We start from the raw sequence: 16,072 nt of genomic DNA, 5'->3' as shown, positions 1-16,072 counted from the left end.
TCTTAAGTGAATTTTGAATCTTAATGATAGATAGAGTATCTCATAGTTCGGCCTGCAGTATCTTTTACTTTCATTTAGTCAGTATTTCAGACTGGGGACTGAGTTCTGTTTTATGCACAATGTTATTGTTTGCCCCGCTGAATAGCCGCCGCCGCCCTTGTTTCATGCCCATCCCTCTGCCATAATTGTGGATACAATGCATCATATATAGACATCTTCAACTCCTGCCTTGAACTTGGCAAGTTCCCATATTATACACATATACAAAATGGAGGGCTGGCTGTCCACATATATTTTGTTTGCTACTTTGTCGGTGTTTAGCTGAATGCCTTTTGACGGGCATTTGTTTACGATGCCAGACGCAGGCTTACCCTGGAACGCTAACGAGCTCGCGATTCCTTTGGTTCCTGGCTTCGAGATCCCCATGCGATTGCGTTATCCGGAACACGCGATGAGTGTTTACTTCGCTCTGGTTTCACACAAAAAATATCTGAGCAGTCGCTGAAACTTCGAGTGGTGCGAATAAACATTTGCCAGCGGGATAAACAATATATGGGCTCCACCGATGGCCCATAAATATAAGTATTAAGTGTTCTTCCCGGTGGGTCTGCCATATATTCCACTTGCGAATGCGAACGGGCATTAGAATAAAGTTTCACTGCAAATTGGGTTGTGAGTAAGAGTATCAATATTTCCGCAGTCAATTAAAACCAATTAATTGCTAAGCTTTTTGTGATTCACTAGTTCGTGATTTGATTCCGGGCTTAATGACTACGTATATCATATCATATGCCCTTTACAAACGGTTCTCTAATTTACGTTAATCATATGTACTATAATATTTCAGAATTTTACTATTAACTTTATGCATGCAATTACCGCTTTGCAACTATTTGAAAATTCAGTTTCCCTTCAGACGAGTGTCATAAAAACAAATCACCCATTTTGCAGTCTTTTGGTTTATATCAGTTTGCAGCCTAAATATTAGAAAACTTTTTAATATTCCATGGGCGTTCAACTTAACCCCTACGTGCTCTGTTTGAGATCCGCATTGTTACAAACACAAAAATTTCGAAATCGCACAAATGCCAGCAACAAATAATTGCCAAAAATCACCGGCAAAGTCAACTCAACTTTCATAAAACGGCATTCAATTTGATTTGCACAATTTGGGGGCCTCTTAGCGGCTCCTCCGACTGTCGGTCGGTTTTCACATTTGTGGCATTTTGGCGTTTGTTTGAATTGATAACAGGCTGAAAGTGCCTTTCAAGCTGACAGCCATAATCGCTCAACGCCAACTGTTTGGCGGGCTGAAATAGTTTGGGGGTTTGTTGCGGAGTTTTCCCGACTGCCAGGGGATGGAACGATATAGAACCAAGCCTATGTCTCCGCCAGGTCGATGGACACACCCACCCAGGCAGAGCGGAAAGGGAACAAAGCCTCAGACAGTGGCCAACTTGGGCTCAGACCACTCCAAACCGGCAACTCCGATGGAGAAATTATAGCGAGTCACGCGAGTGCTAAACTTTTCTAACCCTTCTTCAGAAAACAGGCTGTGCCCCGCGATTCGCAGGAAAACCAAAATTAGCTAAAAATTGCACCGAATGCCCGAAATGATTGTAGTTAATTGAATTTGCAGCCTGGCTGAATAACTTTTAATTGAATTCCAGCTAAAAATCTAAGGGTTGTGAGCTGGAGTGATGACCCACTTGGGATCTAGTGCAGGATGATCTAAGCAGGGTAATAAATACATAACCCTAATTGGTTAGCCAGCAAAGGGACAAAAACATTTTCAGAGTTAGTAATTAGGCATAGCTTGGTAAAATGCAAAACTTATTTTGCATGCCTGTATAATAGAGCACTGACTTTATTGACTCTAGAAAGTGCTAAGTACTAAGGTAATGAAAAAAGTAAAGTCACTTTTTGCGATTAATATTAATGACTACACAGATGCTTCTATTTATTAAGTTATTTTTTGTAGATTAATGGTACTCCTGTGATCCGTGCCAATTTACCCAACTTAATGCATACTAACATTATTTGTTATTAATGTAGTATTCAGTTGAAGCTGGCTATTAAAAAAGTAGTTAACAGCTGTTTAGTAATGCCTAGAGCAGACTTGAAATAATTAAATTTGATTAGCACTCGTTCAGTGGCTTTATAAATTGATAAATTGAGGAACTGCATCGACAGAATACCCTAAAACCCGAATACCCTCTATCTAGTCAAGTCTGGACTATTTATTTGTTTACCAATGATCTCATTTCAAAGCCCATTAAATTGTTTAGCAACTGAAATTAAGTAGAGACTAAAATGTCAGTTTAATATGGCTATAGAAGTGGCCATATGATGGGGTCATGTTGCTACTAAACCATTTCTTTCGGTGTACTCACGTGACACTGCCTCCTGGCCAGTCGGCGCCTAATCCACTTGAACGCCTCCTGGCGACGCCGAACGAAGGACATGCTGGAGCGGTGCCACAGATGCAGGACGATGACGAGGAGGCGCTGCACCCAGACTCCCAACCGCTCGCTCCACACTTCCCGGCGCAGCTGGAACATTAAGCACAGCACTCAGTCCGATTTTCAACGGAATCAAATACCATAACTTTCGCACTGCGATATTCCTGGGCGTTTTGGCCAAGACGCGGCTAGCTAATAGAATTTCACTTTTGTTTTGGGGGCGGTACGCGGTACGGAACCGTTGTTACTTCAGTTGCGTTTGTTGTTTGACTGAGAATGCCGCCGAGTTCGTTTCTCCACCTCGGCAAACTTTGAGTGAGTGTGAGCAGTAGACTCGACTTGAGACTCAAGACTTGAGACAGAGAGAGAGCCCTGCACTTGTCACCGCTGCTGATACTTATACTGTTTTTTTCATTTTAACGTTTTTTGTTGTTGCTTTCCGCGTTTTGTTTATACAATTTTCTGGTGCGTGTGGCTTACTGGGGAACCCAGAAAAATCGTACTACCCGTACATAAATAATGCAATAAGTTGGGGCCCCACCGAATCGAAACAAAAACAGAAGGCGGAAAAATTGAAAAAAAATCGAAACTGTTTTTGCATTCGCTGCACACACACACACACGCACCCATCAAACATCACACCTCTTCTTCTGCTGTCCGAATACTTGAATATACTCGGCTTTTAACCGAGCTTTGCACTCAATTTGATTGCCGGCAGAAGCGGCTGCAAAATCCACGGTAGTCACATGTGAAACACGCAGGGGAGGCCCATTTTACGGTGAAGGCGAAGGTGTTGCTTTTGTAATCCGCGGCCTAGGCACAGTGGTTGCAAAACTATTAAAATGGGTGGTCAAATTTGGTATAACAAAATATATACTAAATACTTTATTAAATGGATGAACGAAAAATTTGTAGTAATCAAACGATATTTTTCGAATTATCTTCCTTGTGAAGTAGCAAAATATTTATGACTTTATATATATATGAATTTATATAGTTTATTATATAGTATGAACTTTACATAGTAAAAAAAAGTTTTCTGATACCAGCAGTATTTAGTAGGTGAACGAATAGAATCACTCACTGCACTTGACATTTCTCATTTCATTTTAGAAAGTAGATTTAGCTTGAAACGTTTAGGATGAAACTATGACAAGCTAATGAAACTGAGCGCAACACAATATTAAAACGAAGAGATACTCAGTTAATGTTAAAGGGTAGTTCAAAATTTGTTTTAAAATTTTTCAAATATTTTATTTAATTTTAATCGGACATTTCTCCATATCCTCTTACCACTGTACTTGCACTAGTTCGTGTGTGGGCGTTTCTAGGCGATCCCTTGTACCGCGCCCAGTCTTCGATGTGCAAGCGCCGCTAGGCGACGAAGGCAAACAAGTGTTTTGGGTGTCTGCTATGGTCGTAAAATGCGAGGAGGACAACAAAAGCCCATGGAGCGTCCATCGGAAAGCTTTTGGAGCGTAGATTAATGTTACTGGCGGTCGGTCGGCTGGCCGTGTTGCTATTTTGTTATTTACCCGCCGCTCGTTGCTAGTACGGTTATTTATTTATTTATGCTAATGTTGCTGGCAGAGCCGCTGAAGCTGCATTTGCATTGTTTAGAATGAGAACAGCGAGAAAACGAGCGCAGCAACAAAAAGGGGGCACAGACAATAACAACTATAACAACAACATGTGCAACAGCAACTGCAACTACAGCGGTAGCAACAAAAACACGACAAGTGGCACTCACGCGACAAAAGCCCATATATAAAGTGTTCTCATGGTTATCTCGTTGCCTGTGCGATACTTTCAAGTGTTTCACATGCAGAGGAAAAATTGATTTTTATCAATATAATAAACAATACACATATTCACATATTTCACTGTACATAATTTGCCTTAAATACAAAGCAAACTAATTCATAGTTTAAAGATTTCACAAATTTATTTTATTACCTAATAATGTACCAAAATATTTTCTTACTGTGTGCGTATATTTTGGATACAAGCACGTAGAAAGTTCGAAGTTCCCATCGCGTAGAAATTGATGGAAAATTCTCAGCACGTTCGTCAGTTGGTTCTCCTGCTCCGCTTGATTGACAACTGGGCGTCGGATCGCCCAGCTCGACTTGAATCGTTGGAAGTATGGGCTTGAAATGCACCTGTGGCTCCAAACTTCGACGAAACCAGAGGCGAAGATGTCGCCGCTGGGCACGATGGTCGATGGGGATTCAGATTTAAGACCAAGTTGATTTACCGATTCAGCGGATATCACCGAAAGTAACCACCTTTCACAAGTGGCTGGAATAAAGTTTGATAATAAGCAGAAATGGAAATCAGAACTAGCAGAAGTTAAGTACTCCAACCGAAACTCTACTAACTTTTCATATATAAGATTTGAATTAAAATTTATTTAATTATTTTATTTCAAACTATCCAACATGCCTTAGTAATTATTGTCCTTTAGAGATAACACCTAAATAATTTTAAGCTTCGAAATTGAGCTCTGTTCTTCATATATTTTCTAATTCACCATGAACTCCGATCAATCGGAGAGTGACTTTGCGAGCAAGGTGCGCTTTCACCTCAGCAAGGACGAGTTGGAGCGGCAAATGAGGAAAATTCACGACCGTGATGAATCGCAAGACGGAAAAATGCGTCCATCAGGAAGCGAAAGCAGTGGTCATAATTGCAACGCGAGCTCGTCCACAAGTCTGCCTCGGCTGGAGTCGTGGATCTTCGAGAGCGTTGGGGGTTACTATCTCGCCAACGAAAATTTGGCCAAGATGAGTTTGCCTCGCCAGGAACAGTTGCTGATGAGGGATCTAATCTATGCCTTCTCGGGTGTTCCCTCTGCATATGTAAGGCCTGATATTCAGATCGATCAGATTTCCGAAATGTCTTCAGTGGATATATCCAAGGTTCGATTCCGATTGAAAAAGACCTTCACCGGGCCTTTTAGGGCTTTGGCCCATGAAATATTGCCCCTGATAGGTTACTATATTAGTGTACAAAGCTATATAGAGGAGACCAATATGTCGCCTAACTGCGGAAGGACACGACTGACCTTAGCCACTGCCTTAAGTGATCAACTGGAGGACTATTATGATCTACAGGCCAAGTTGGAAACGGATTTGCAGGACAATAAGTTGGACCTTAAGGAACTGGTGCGACAGGTGCGTCCTTGGTTGCCTATTTTGAAGACTTTTTCCAACATAACCAGCAGTGCCCGTGGCAATCTGACCAGCGCCCAGGTACTAACATTGCTGGACCAGTTCTACCGGGATCTGAAGGACACTGATGTGGATCTAAAGGAGCGAGTGAACAAAATTTTGACTTTGACTAGTCGCGTTTACATGAAAATCGCTCAGCTGTGGATGCAAAAGGGCGTTCTATTCGATACGCAGCATGAGTTTTTTGTGGAGGACACAGAGCCCTCGAGTACAATGAGCAGTACACTATTGGCGCCGGAGAAATGTTGCCACGCCTACTGGGCGGAACGATACCGCCTTTTGCCAGACCGTTTGCCCGGCTTCTTGCTTTCCCAGGCGGATGAAATTTTTCTGGCCGGGAAGTATCTAAACATTTTGAGACAGTGCAATGTTTCATTGATGCTGCTACAGCGGCCACTATCTTATAATCAAGACGATTTGGGGCATGAGGAGATCATTAAAACGAGCTATGAGTTGCCAGCACAGAAGTTTCTCAAGGTTTTGGTGGAGGAGCACAATTTGCCTTTCCACATTCGCAATTTGAAGTCATATTTCCTGCTGCAGGAGGAAGGCTTCTCCGAGACTTTTCTGCACAAATGCCAGGAGTACCTGAAGTACAATGTGGACAGGTTGATTCCCGAGAAGCTCCAGACCCTTCTAGCAGAGACCCTGCAAAAGTCCAATGACTACATCAAGGATAATGTTCGCTGTCAGCTTAAGAATTGCGATGTAGCCACACAATTGGGTAGGCAACATAAAGCCAAGAGAGCTGAAGAAAATGAAGAAGAAGAGGAAAAGGAGAGCTGCAGCGAGCAGGATCCTCCGGAGGCCCTGAATCTCTACGGCTACGAGGCATTAGCTCTTGGCTATGAAACTAAATGGCCACTAAGCTATATTATCTACCCGGAGCTCCTCGAGCAATTGCAGATGTTGCAACGTGTCCTGTTTTTTCTGCACTATGTGAAACACCATTTGACAGTCCTTTGGCAAAGTCCTTCTGAGGGTACGGGTCTCCAGCTCACCAATCGATCTGGAAAACTCCGCCACCGTATGCTAATGTGTATGGTAAGTCTGGAAAACCACATCATGCAGGACATCACCGAACCCCGATGGCAATCGTTGACCTTAACGGTGGACAAGGCCAAATGTATCGACGAGGTACTGAACAAGTTGGAGAGTACCGTAGAAGAATGCCTACGGCTTGGCTTACTACCCACTGCCACCACCTTTGTAAAATCTCTATACACACTCGGTCATGTGTGTCTCAACTTTAGTGACTTTGTGGAGTCCTCGATAGGAGAGAAAAGTACCAAAGATCTCGAGCAGGAAGTGATCGAGTACGAAGAGGAATTTAAAAGCTTTTTGGCCAGCATTTTGGAGTTGGTTAGCCAGTTGGCTAAGACGAAAGACTGTGCGGAGCGGGACTCCTGTAAACGATTGCTCAAACGACTTGGGGAGTTCATCGAGTTCTCCGATTCGGATAAGGATCAAGCTTGCACTATTTAGTCAAGGGCTTGAAAACGTGTCCAACAGCTTCGCCAAATCACCCGTGTTCTTTACTCTTCATGCCCATTAAACCTTAATTCATAGACCCATGGAACATTTAGTCCTGTGTTTACTTAACTATATTATAAGAGCGCTCTTGCAAAATGAAATTAACTCTTTCATTTACTTCATTAATCCTTTGAGATTCAAAAAGCTATCAATCCATTACCCACAAGTGTGAGCTTGTCTTATGGGTATGACACCTGTGGCGGTCTTCCACTTTTGAGTTATTGTTAAGTGGCGCACAATGGGCGTGAATAATCGATGTGTGCGTTTAATTTCTGGCCAACGAGCATTATGTCGAGTCACGGTGGCAAGTTTGGGGGCTAGTGCAACGAAAGCGGCGATTTGCATAAGATCGTAAATTATTTTAAATGGCGGTAAAGAGATTTTAATGCAGTCCCGCAGCCTCAGCCTCCGTCTGCGGATAGCCCGATTCGATGGAGGGGCCAAAGCCCGCTGCCAATTTGAATTCAAAGGCCAATTGTTATGTAAATGCACTTGCCTCAGTTGCAGACGCACGCAAGCGCACGAAAATTGTATTAATAAATAAATGGGGGAAAAAAGGAAAACTCGCGAGCGGCTGTCCAGAAATCACTTAATACTTATCGCTTTAAGGACAACAGGTGGTCGACGTCGATGATGATGATGCAACGCAAAATGTATCTGCAACTTTGCATTCAACTGCCCAGAGCGGGCCAATAATAATGCACTCGAAATTATGGTTAAGTTCAGATGCATTGCTTCCGAAATGTATATCATTATCTGCTTGCGAAAATGATGGACTGCCGCTGTCGGTTTGCATTCAAATTTACCCCTGCCTCAATGCCGTTTACCTGGAGTACTTTGGAGCGGATTGACCAGAGGTTGCATGGCCGTGGGAATTCCCCCAGCTCCGCTTGGAGACGGACCACGGCGTTTTCTTTCGCCGTTATGGGGGCAGGTTCATTAAACTCGGGGCACGCCTCGTCCACGGGATGACTTCATTTGTGCACACAAACCAAACATAATGCCTAGAAATGTCATAAACTTGAACCCGCCAGCTGGCCGTCGAGCGGAAGCGGCTCTTCAAGGTTCAATGGGCCCCTAATTGAGAGCCGAATTTTATTTGGCAAACGGCCAGAGGCAGTCAACCGTTTAGCACGATGGGTGGGTCACTTTGAATGGCCAACAGAGTAGTTAAAAATAGGGGGAAAACACCATCTGAAATGTGCAATGGCTTATCTAAAAACGAAGCATAAAAAAGAACATTAAAATGGCGTTGAAAGTCAATACATAAAATTCGATTTTGTCTTCATGGTGTGATTAAGTTTCCGTTGATGAAATTCAACTTTCTACTTGTAAATTAGACGGTTGTTTGCAATTTAAAAGAAAAGTTTTTGAATATATGCTAACCTATTATTTTCCATATCACACCTCGTACAATTCCATAACGAAATAAATTGAAATTTAAATAATAGAGCATTTAATGACATTTACTAACTATAAGGACGCATCAAAACTTTTAACCGTCTAAATCGTCCACAATAATATCGCTGTTCGATTTGGACATCATTTTCTGCGGAGCCGCAAATTCGGGATGGCTGGACTCCTCACCCTGAGATCCACTAATGGGTTCGTAGATGAACTGGCACTCGCCCAGTTCGCCCAATTTGACCCGTTCCTCATACCACCGCAGTCGATCCGTATTTCCACCCAAGGATTGATCCAAAAGTTGACGCCTCTTGCGACCACGTTCCAGAAACTCGATATAATCGATTGGCTCGAACTCTTTGAAGTGGTTCAGGATCTCGAAGGCATCTTCGCACACCTTTTCATAGGAGTCCGCGTTCTCAACCTCGCGTTTTACCCTTTCCGCGATCATCTCACTGCGCTGCATGTCCTGAAGCTCTAATGGCAGGATTCTAGCCCTTATGTTAGCGATATCGTTTTCCACTGTGGCCAAGATATCCAAATGGGACTTTTTCTTGGCAGCCTCGTAGGCATGACGCTCCTTCTCCAGTGCCGTCTCCCTGGCCAATTTCTCGGGATCCATTTGCTTGCGGGACATCAGAATGGTCATCATCCGGTTAAGATTAAGTTCGTCCCACTTGACAGCCATTTTTTCGTTGTAGTTCAAGCCGCTGTAGTTCTTCTTACCTCTGGGTAGTACAATAATAGATTGAATATTAGCTGGCGATAATATTAATACCTACTTGGTCTCTTCGCCGCCTTCTCCGCCATCTTCTCCGGACTTTTGGCCCTTTTTCCTGCTGGCAAGCTGCTCCTCCTTTTCCTTTTTTTCCATTTCCTTGCGGATTTCCGCTTCAGCCTCCCGCTTTGCCTCTATGATGTCCTTGTTGAGTTCATAGTACTTCTGTTCCCACGACTGAATGCCCATCTTGCGGCGCTCCTCCTTCAGCACGTACTTTATCAGCTGATCGAGCTCATTGGGTAGGGGCACATCGAAGGAATGGGGCAGCTTCACCATTCTTATACTACTGTTATAATCACCAATGCCCAAGATCTTGTGGGGAAGAGAGGGTCGATGCTCCGTTATCGCTGTAATGATACCACCGCCAAGGATCTCGGTGAGGCAAGCATCATCGTCGCGGGCTGTTCGGAGATATTGTAAATACCTTTGGTTCACAAGTTAATGTACAAGTATATATATACCCAGTATATCCCACGCCTCGAGGATTCCATCGATTCTAGTTATGTACAAAACAGCCGGACGCGTTTCACTCCAGGCGACGGCGGTAAGGTCACAGGCTCTTTTTCGCCAAAAGATGGGTGAATAATTATAGTCCTCCTTCCAAATGGCCAGGATGGTCCGTCCAATGGAGGCGAACAACTCCGGATAGAAGGGGTTCTTCTTCACCATGACCACAGGTCCATCATGGACCATGGCAAAGGGAGTCGAACTGTTAATAAGCTCAGTGGCCTCTCCCTCCGTATATGTGCCCTGCCAATCAATCCGGCTGACATGGCCATAAAATGTGGATACTATCATACTCTGGCGCATAGTGGGTGGATCCTTGGCTATCGTCTTGATAGGATAATTCGAGGGATTGGCTTGTATCAACTTGGCAACGGGAGTCAAGCACGAGAAACACGAGGTGTCCGCTATGATACCAGTTATCGGTTCCGGGAAGTAAAGGTTGTAGGTGGGCTTAATGACCATGGATTTAAAGGCGGATTCACTCTGGGTCAACTCCTTGGGCAGCATCCGGTTGCGCATCTTATCCTTTGCACTCTTCCCTCCTTTGGCATCCAAGTCCCAGAAGCTGATAGTGCCATCGAAAGCACACGTTATAAAGAACTTGTGATGGTTTCGAATATCGGGGTCATTGTAAACCTTTCCAAATTGACTTAAATATATGGAACGACCCAGCCAATAAAATGCTGTGATGGCTCCTTTCGGTGAGCAATCCAACAAGGAAATAGTTGCCGGCACAATGACATTGTCCTCGATGTCAATAGTCCAATTGAGGAACTCCCCAATCATAACTCGGTATTTGGCCTGGGCCGCCGTCAAGTACTCCTCCTCATCCAGCTTCTCACAGCGACCTTGAAGATCCCACAACACCACCTGACCATTCTTACTGCCTCCCAGCAAGATATCCCCATTAAAAGGGCAAAATGTCAAGGCGGTGTTCTCGATTGGGGCCTCAAATTCCAACTTATAGTTTAGGTTATCCGAAAAGCTCCACAAGAGCACGGGATTGGGCTCAAGAACTGCACGCTGCACATAGTCCACCCGGTTAGTAGCCTCGTTTACGGTAGCTGGAGTACTGAATGCATATGAAACCGCTATGAGTCCGGATAGTTTGGGATACCAATCGTAGCCAGCCACAAAGCGCTTGTTGCTCTTCGAGATGTTGGCAAAACAGAGGAACTCCTGCAGATAGGGATTGGTGTACTGCACCACTTGCCGGGAGGATATCAAGGAATAGTCATCGCTGGCGAGAATTCCCTTTAGGTAAATTTAAATCAAACAAAATCTATACTATACCCACCGATAGCTGTCGATCTGATTAAATTCCAGGGTATTGAGCAGCATTTCAATCTGGGCTGACATTTCCGGGGGTTTCTTTTCGGGTTCTACATAGGTACCCGGCTTAGCTTGGGCCTTCTTCTTCTCCTCCTCCTCGTCCACATCCGTTTCATCCAGCTCAAGGTCTTTGGATGTATTTAATATCATGTTATACTATTAAAACAAACGAAACCTACCTTCATCATCAATCTCATACAGATACTGCGACCAGGCATTCGACGGAAAAGTCGGGTTAGTTTGCTGCTCTCTTTCGATTTTTGGAGGAGCAGACTGCACCGACACATTAACCCGCTTTTTGGTCACGTTTTCCCATTTAATGTTTTCGTTGGGCAAAAGCTCGAGCACTCCATCCCGGACATCGCGTGTCATCCGGTAATCGAAGGCCACATGCCGCGGCATCTGAATGGGATATACACTCTGGATCTCCACATCGATGGGTTCGTCCTTGAATCGCTCCACCATGATGGTCATCTCCTCATCGGTGCCATGGCTCACCCATCGACGGGGCTTTTTTCTCAGACGTCGCTGCATCCGCCAACGTTCGAAGTGCTCCATATTCTGGATGATACTCATGGCCATTTTGGACTCCTTGATGCTCGAGTAGAAGATGAAGGGTTCGCCCTCCGGCGGATCATCTTCCTGTTCGGTCAACAGTGGACAGAAACCAATGAGGATAAAGTGCTCCGGATTGAAGTTCTTGAACTTCTTCATCAGCTCAGCTGAATTCTCCAGTTCGTCGAAGAGCACATCTCTAAGGTCCTTGAACTGCACCTGTTTCCATGGGAACTCCTGCGTCACATTGATGCCCACCTCAATCTTCAGGGCCTTTTGAGCTTTCTCACTGCATAAAAACCGAAATAGAGCTGGGTATTGAAGGCTTTACAAATTCCCTACATAACTTACGAGACCATGACCTTTTGGCAGCTGGGGAGGGACATGAGGGTTCGCCACGACTCCTGGACATTGAACAGCTGTCGCGGATCAGCGATATCCTCGTCGGAGTCCGGCTCTTTGAACTTTTTGAAGTAGGGCTTGCTTCGCCTGGATGATAAAGGTGCCGCAGCATCGGTAACCTCCGAATCGATCGGCAAACCTTCTAAGTCACCATCTACTTCGGATTTCCCCGTGACCTCGATATCCGTGGTCGACATGGTTAGTGAGTGAGCCTCTCTATACCTTTTGATAAAGTGTCGTCCGATTAGTTTGTTTATATGTTTTATTCCTACTGACAACCGGAAAACTACGATTCTGTCATGGCAATCCGGGAGCATGCGCAGGAATGAGATGCAATATTATTAAGATTTTACACATTCAAGGGCACAACTAAATCATTTTATTGCCTTATTTTTCAAAATAAAAGTTTCATTTTTCCGTAAACATTTTTTTTTTTTTGTTAGGAGCTGAATGGAGTTTCTCTTGGCCCCAACGTGAACGCACATAAACAGAATTAAGTTAAAACATTTTCACTCATTTACATGGACGATTCGCGTCGGCCTGGCAATTTTTCCTCAACGATTTTTGAGTGGGTGATTGCCTTGTTGTCGCTGTCGTTTCGCCTTTGTCGCCGTTGTTGTTTTTGGGGGATACGCTGTTGTTGCTGCATTTCACATCATTATCTTTGACCAAATACGGAACTATGCGCAAAAAACACAATTGTGTGTCACTCACAGAGACTTCAAACCCGAACGAAAAAGCTACGAAATATGTGTTTCTTGTGCGATCTGTGGCAGTTGTTGTCCGAGTCCCAGTGCCAGGTCCAGTCCCAGTCCCAGTCCCAGTTCCTGACCCTCCTCACGTCTGCGATCTTTGCTAGCACAGTGAGAAAAAAATACAGTCTGTATATTAAGACTATATTCTTTTCTTACTTTTTCAGCTTCTAAACCAAATAGACCAATTAAAAATCATAGGAATGAGTGCGGAAAACGGAGCTAAGAGGCTTTTAAAGAATTGATAAAACATTAAAAAGAAACCACAATTTTTATATTTAAAGTTGGTTTTATTGTTGAGTTAGTGTTTTGGTTAACACTCCTTACAGGGACCAATTTTTCATATCTTTTTCTCAATGTAGCCGAGATCGGTTCAACAAACGCCACAATGGAAAGTCTTCGAGTTGACGCACTACGCAATCGAAATCGAAAGTTCTCTGATGGACAGCTGCGAATGCGACTGCCGTGGTGCAGAGTGCACCGAGTCAATGCACCAGCGCGATGTTGGTGATGGTGGTGGTGCCACATGAGTGGCACACATTTAATGGATGCACGTCGTTCACTTTCATTCTGGGCGTCTGCCCAACTTTCGATTTTAAATGCAATTTATGCACCTGTCACTCAGCCAGCTGATAACTGGCAACTCCGATTAGCCGCGGCTATTGTGCCCAGTGTTGCACTGTTGCAGTGGCAAGTAGCTTGCAACCAACGCCACAAAAGCCAATAAATCAGTGGACAAATTGTTGACAAAACATTTCGTAATTTAAATAAGAGAAAAAACAGCGACAAGCTGCCGATAGTTGGTAGCATGCCACAAATGCAGCACAGTCCAAAAAACTTCCTCATCCGTCTCCAGTCTGCAATGCAGCACCACAAAAAAAAAAAAAAAAACAAAAAAGGAAAAACAATGACAATAGTCCACTCTAGCAACTGAAAAACCACAAAAATACAAAACAACATTGGGGCAGGCTGATAATTTTCTGATTGCCACTTTTGCACATGTGTGCATTTGTGTTGCAGCGAAAAGTTGAAGTTTTTTTTCCAACCAACACCTCTCCCACCTACAGATCCCCCCTTGACCTTATTGGCAACCCCAAAATCATAAGGTTGTGCTGGGAAATGGAAGATAAGATACGCTGTATATAAGCATTACAAAACATAAATAATTAATGTACAGAAAATTTAATGAATTAAATCATGAGTTAAATACCTTATTGTTTTGCTAAGTAAATAACCTGTATCCATTTCTAAACGAACAACATGAAATCAATTAATAATCTGAATCCCCTGAATCCCCATAATTTCCCAACACGCCACGCAACACTTTTACACGACACCAGGTTGCATCTTTGATGATTGATTGCCCAGAGGTAGGTGCTAAAATCCCATAATCCCCTTAGAGGGTATCGCCTGGTCCTGGGCTGGGGTTGCCATTGCCATCATAATCGCGAAAAGTCGTAGGCTGTGGCCAACTCCGTGCAACACCGGCAACATTTGGCAGTCGGCATTCGGCTGCATTCAGGAGTTGTACAACCGGCGACAAAATGTTGCATGTTCGTGGCGCTGTCACCGGGGCTTAGAGCTCTTGGTGGCTTCGGGATTTGGCTTTTGCCTGGACTGGGGGAATGTATGCAAAAAGGTGCTAAAAAGATCAGAGGCAGCGATTTATCTTCATTTGCATTTGACGTCGCTGGCTGTGTGTCAAAAAGGTGTTAAGTGCCAGGCAACAGCCCAAACCGATTCGATTCGACTCGACTCGAGCCGACTTTCGGCGCCGCTTTTGATGGCGGCCACAGTAGCCGATGCGCATAATTTTCTATATTTTATAACATTGCGGTAGCCAAAATGAAAATACCAGGGGGAGGTGGGAAAACTCGGCTGTTCACACAGAGGCACATCAATCCGTTGAACCGCGACCGCCCAATAAGGCGAAAACCCCCCAGCACGAAACGCTATTATGGCCAGGCAAATTTGCCAAAAAAACCTCAAGCGACACCAACAATGGCTACTTCTAGCCGGGCCAAGCAAAGCCAAAAAAATACCCGAAAAAAGCAGAAAACAAAACTAAATAGAAACCAAACGAAAACCAACCCATGCTCAACTGAACTGAACTGAACCGCTAAGCGTTAGATAGTCGCACCGATAAAAGGGACATGAAATTCAAATTTGAGTGCTGCAAATTTGCCTGCCGACTTATCAGCCGAGTGAAATTTGCAACTAGAAACGGCTTCCGTATTACGGCGTTTTGTGAATTATGTGAGAAATTTGTTTGTGGGCTAAATAGTTTTCATGATTTGCCGCAGTCGCCGCCCGCGGATCACCCACATTCATGATGGCGCAACACGGCGTATGGGTAATGGGACGAGAAGGAAGTGCCAGAGATGAAATCAAGATAGGGAAACCGTAAAAAAATGAGTTCGCCGCAAGGCTTCCCTTAAAGGAGTGACTACAGATTGTCTGGAATATGAGAAAATTTCACAAAGTTCTCAATGCACCACTAATTGCATTCGCTTATCAATTTTCCTGCCAAAAACTCGCTACATTTTCTCTTTTCCCATGAAAAAATTGGCTAATGGCTTACAAGTATAACAAGCAACGAACTGTGAAAATATAACTTGATTTTAATAAGCAACTGCCAACGAAACATTGCAAAATATTAATGAGAGGAAGCGCTGAAATTGGTGAAAGGGAAATTGCCGGCAAACGACGTTTTGGCAGTCCCTCTTGTAACTTAATATGAGGAAGCCAAAACAAAAAACAGTAATAAGTTAGTTGACTTTACTGAAAAGACTCATGAATATACATTAACTTAAAAAGATATTGCAAGACACTTAATCGTTCTAAAATCTTTAAAAGAATGGCTAAACAAGAAAAGAACTAATAGATTCTTATGATACCCCAATCCTAATATTATAGGATTGGTTTGTAAAGAGTTTATTGTTCTTGTTAGTTCTGGTCTTTTCACTGCCAGCTGTAAAATTAGGATTCACATCCATATGCCAAAGCTCCATCCACATCGGATTGTAATTGGAGCCCCGAAAGTGGCAGAGATCGTGGCTGATTCGAGACTTGGTGGCGGGAGTGACAGTGATAATCCCCCGAGAAATATGC

General features: G+C 43.8%; 3 protein-coding genes across 4 annotated transcripts in view; 1 reads left to right on the top strand and 2 right to left on the bottom strand.

The window, feature by feature from the left end:
• LOC6737163 (guanine nucleotide exchange factor DBS) overlaps positions 1 to 3,018 on the bottom strand; it is a 46,007-nt gene extending 42,989 nt beyond the window's left edge. Inside the window, exon 1 of one of the 2 annotated variants that reach the window (XM_016171044.3) lies at positions 2,394 to 3,018. In XM_016171044.3, the coding sequence (XP_016030820.1) occupies positions 2,394 to 2,561 (168 nt within the window). In that variant the 5' untranslated portion in view covers positions 2,562 to 3,018. The remainder of the gene's footprint in view (positions 1 to 2,393) is intronic. The other variant, XM_016171043.3, reaches the window with a different exon arrangement.
• Positions 3,019 to 4,903: 1,885 nt separating this feature from the next.
• LOC6737162 (gamma-tubulin complex component 2 homolog) lies at positions 4,904 to 7,329 on the top strand. Its single transcript, XM_016170044.3, has one exon. It carries the CDS (start codon positions 4,997 to 4,999, stop codon positions 7,178 to 7,180), a length of 2,184 nt encoding a protein of 727 aa, XP_016030817.1. The 5' UTR covers positions 4,904 to 4,996; the 3' UTR covers positions 7,181 to 7,329.
• A 1,339-nt stretch (positions 7,330 to 8,668) lies between these two features.
• Positions 8,669 to 12,503, bottom strand: LOC6737161 (dynein axonemal intermediate chain 3). The gene is made up of 6 exons (XM_002083972.4): positions 12,159 to 12,503; positions 11,432 to 12,096; positions 11,218 to 11,380; positions 9,875 to 11,160; positions 9,415 to 9,814; positions 8,669 to 9,360 (listed from the first exon to the last, which is right to left on the bottom strand). Exons 1-6 carry the CDS (start codon positions 12,404 to 12,406, stop codon positions 8,724 to 8,726), a joined length of 3,399 nt encoding a protein of 1,132 aa, XP_002084008.3. The 5' UTR covers positions 12,407 to 12,503; the 3' UTR covers positions 8,669 to 8,723.
• Positions 12,504 to 16,072: the final 3,569 nt, after the last annotated feature.

Source organism: Drosophila simulans, chromosome 3L, assembly GCF_016746395.2.
Source record: "Drosophila simulans strain w501 chromosome 3L, Prin_Dsim_3.1, whole genome shotgun sequence".
NCBI classification, from domain to species: Eukaryota; Metazoa; Arthropoda; class Insecta; order Diptera; family Drosophilidae; genus Drosophila; species Drosophila simulans.
This window is presented reverse-complemented; position numbering and strand designations above follow the sequence as displayed.

What these genes read in the sequence shown, in the direction of transcription:
- LOC6737161 (XM_002083972.4), bottom strand. Translation starts at nt 12,406, where the DNA reads ATGTCGACCACGGATATCGAGGTCACGGGGAAATCCGAAGTAGATGGT. An exon ending in TGCCAAAAGGTCATGGTCTC is followed by an intron (nt 12,097 to 12,158) that starts GTAAGTTATGTA and finishes GTTTTTATGCAG; the next exon opens with TGAGAAAGCTCAAAAGGCCC. An exon ending in GAAGGCGGCGAAGAGACCAA is followed by an intron (nt 9,361 to 9,414) that starts GTAGGTATTAAT and finishes TGTACTACCCAG; the next exon opens with AGGTAAGAAGAACTACAGCG.
- LOC6737162 (XM_016170044.3), top strand. Translation starts at nt 4,997, where the DNA reads ATGAACTCCGATCAATCGGAGAGTGACTTTGCGAGCAAGGTGCGCTTT.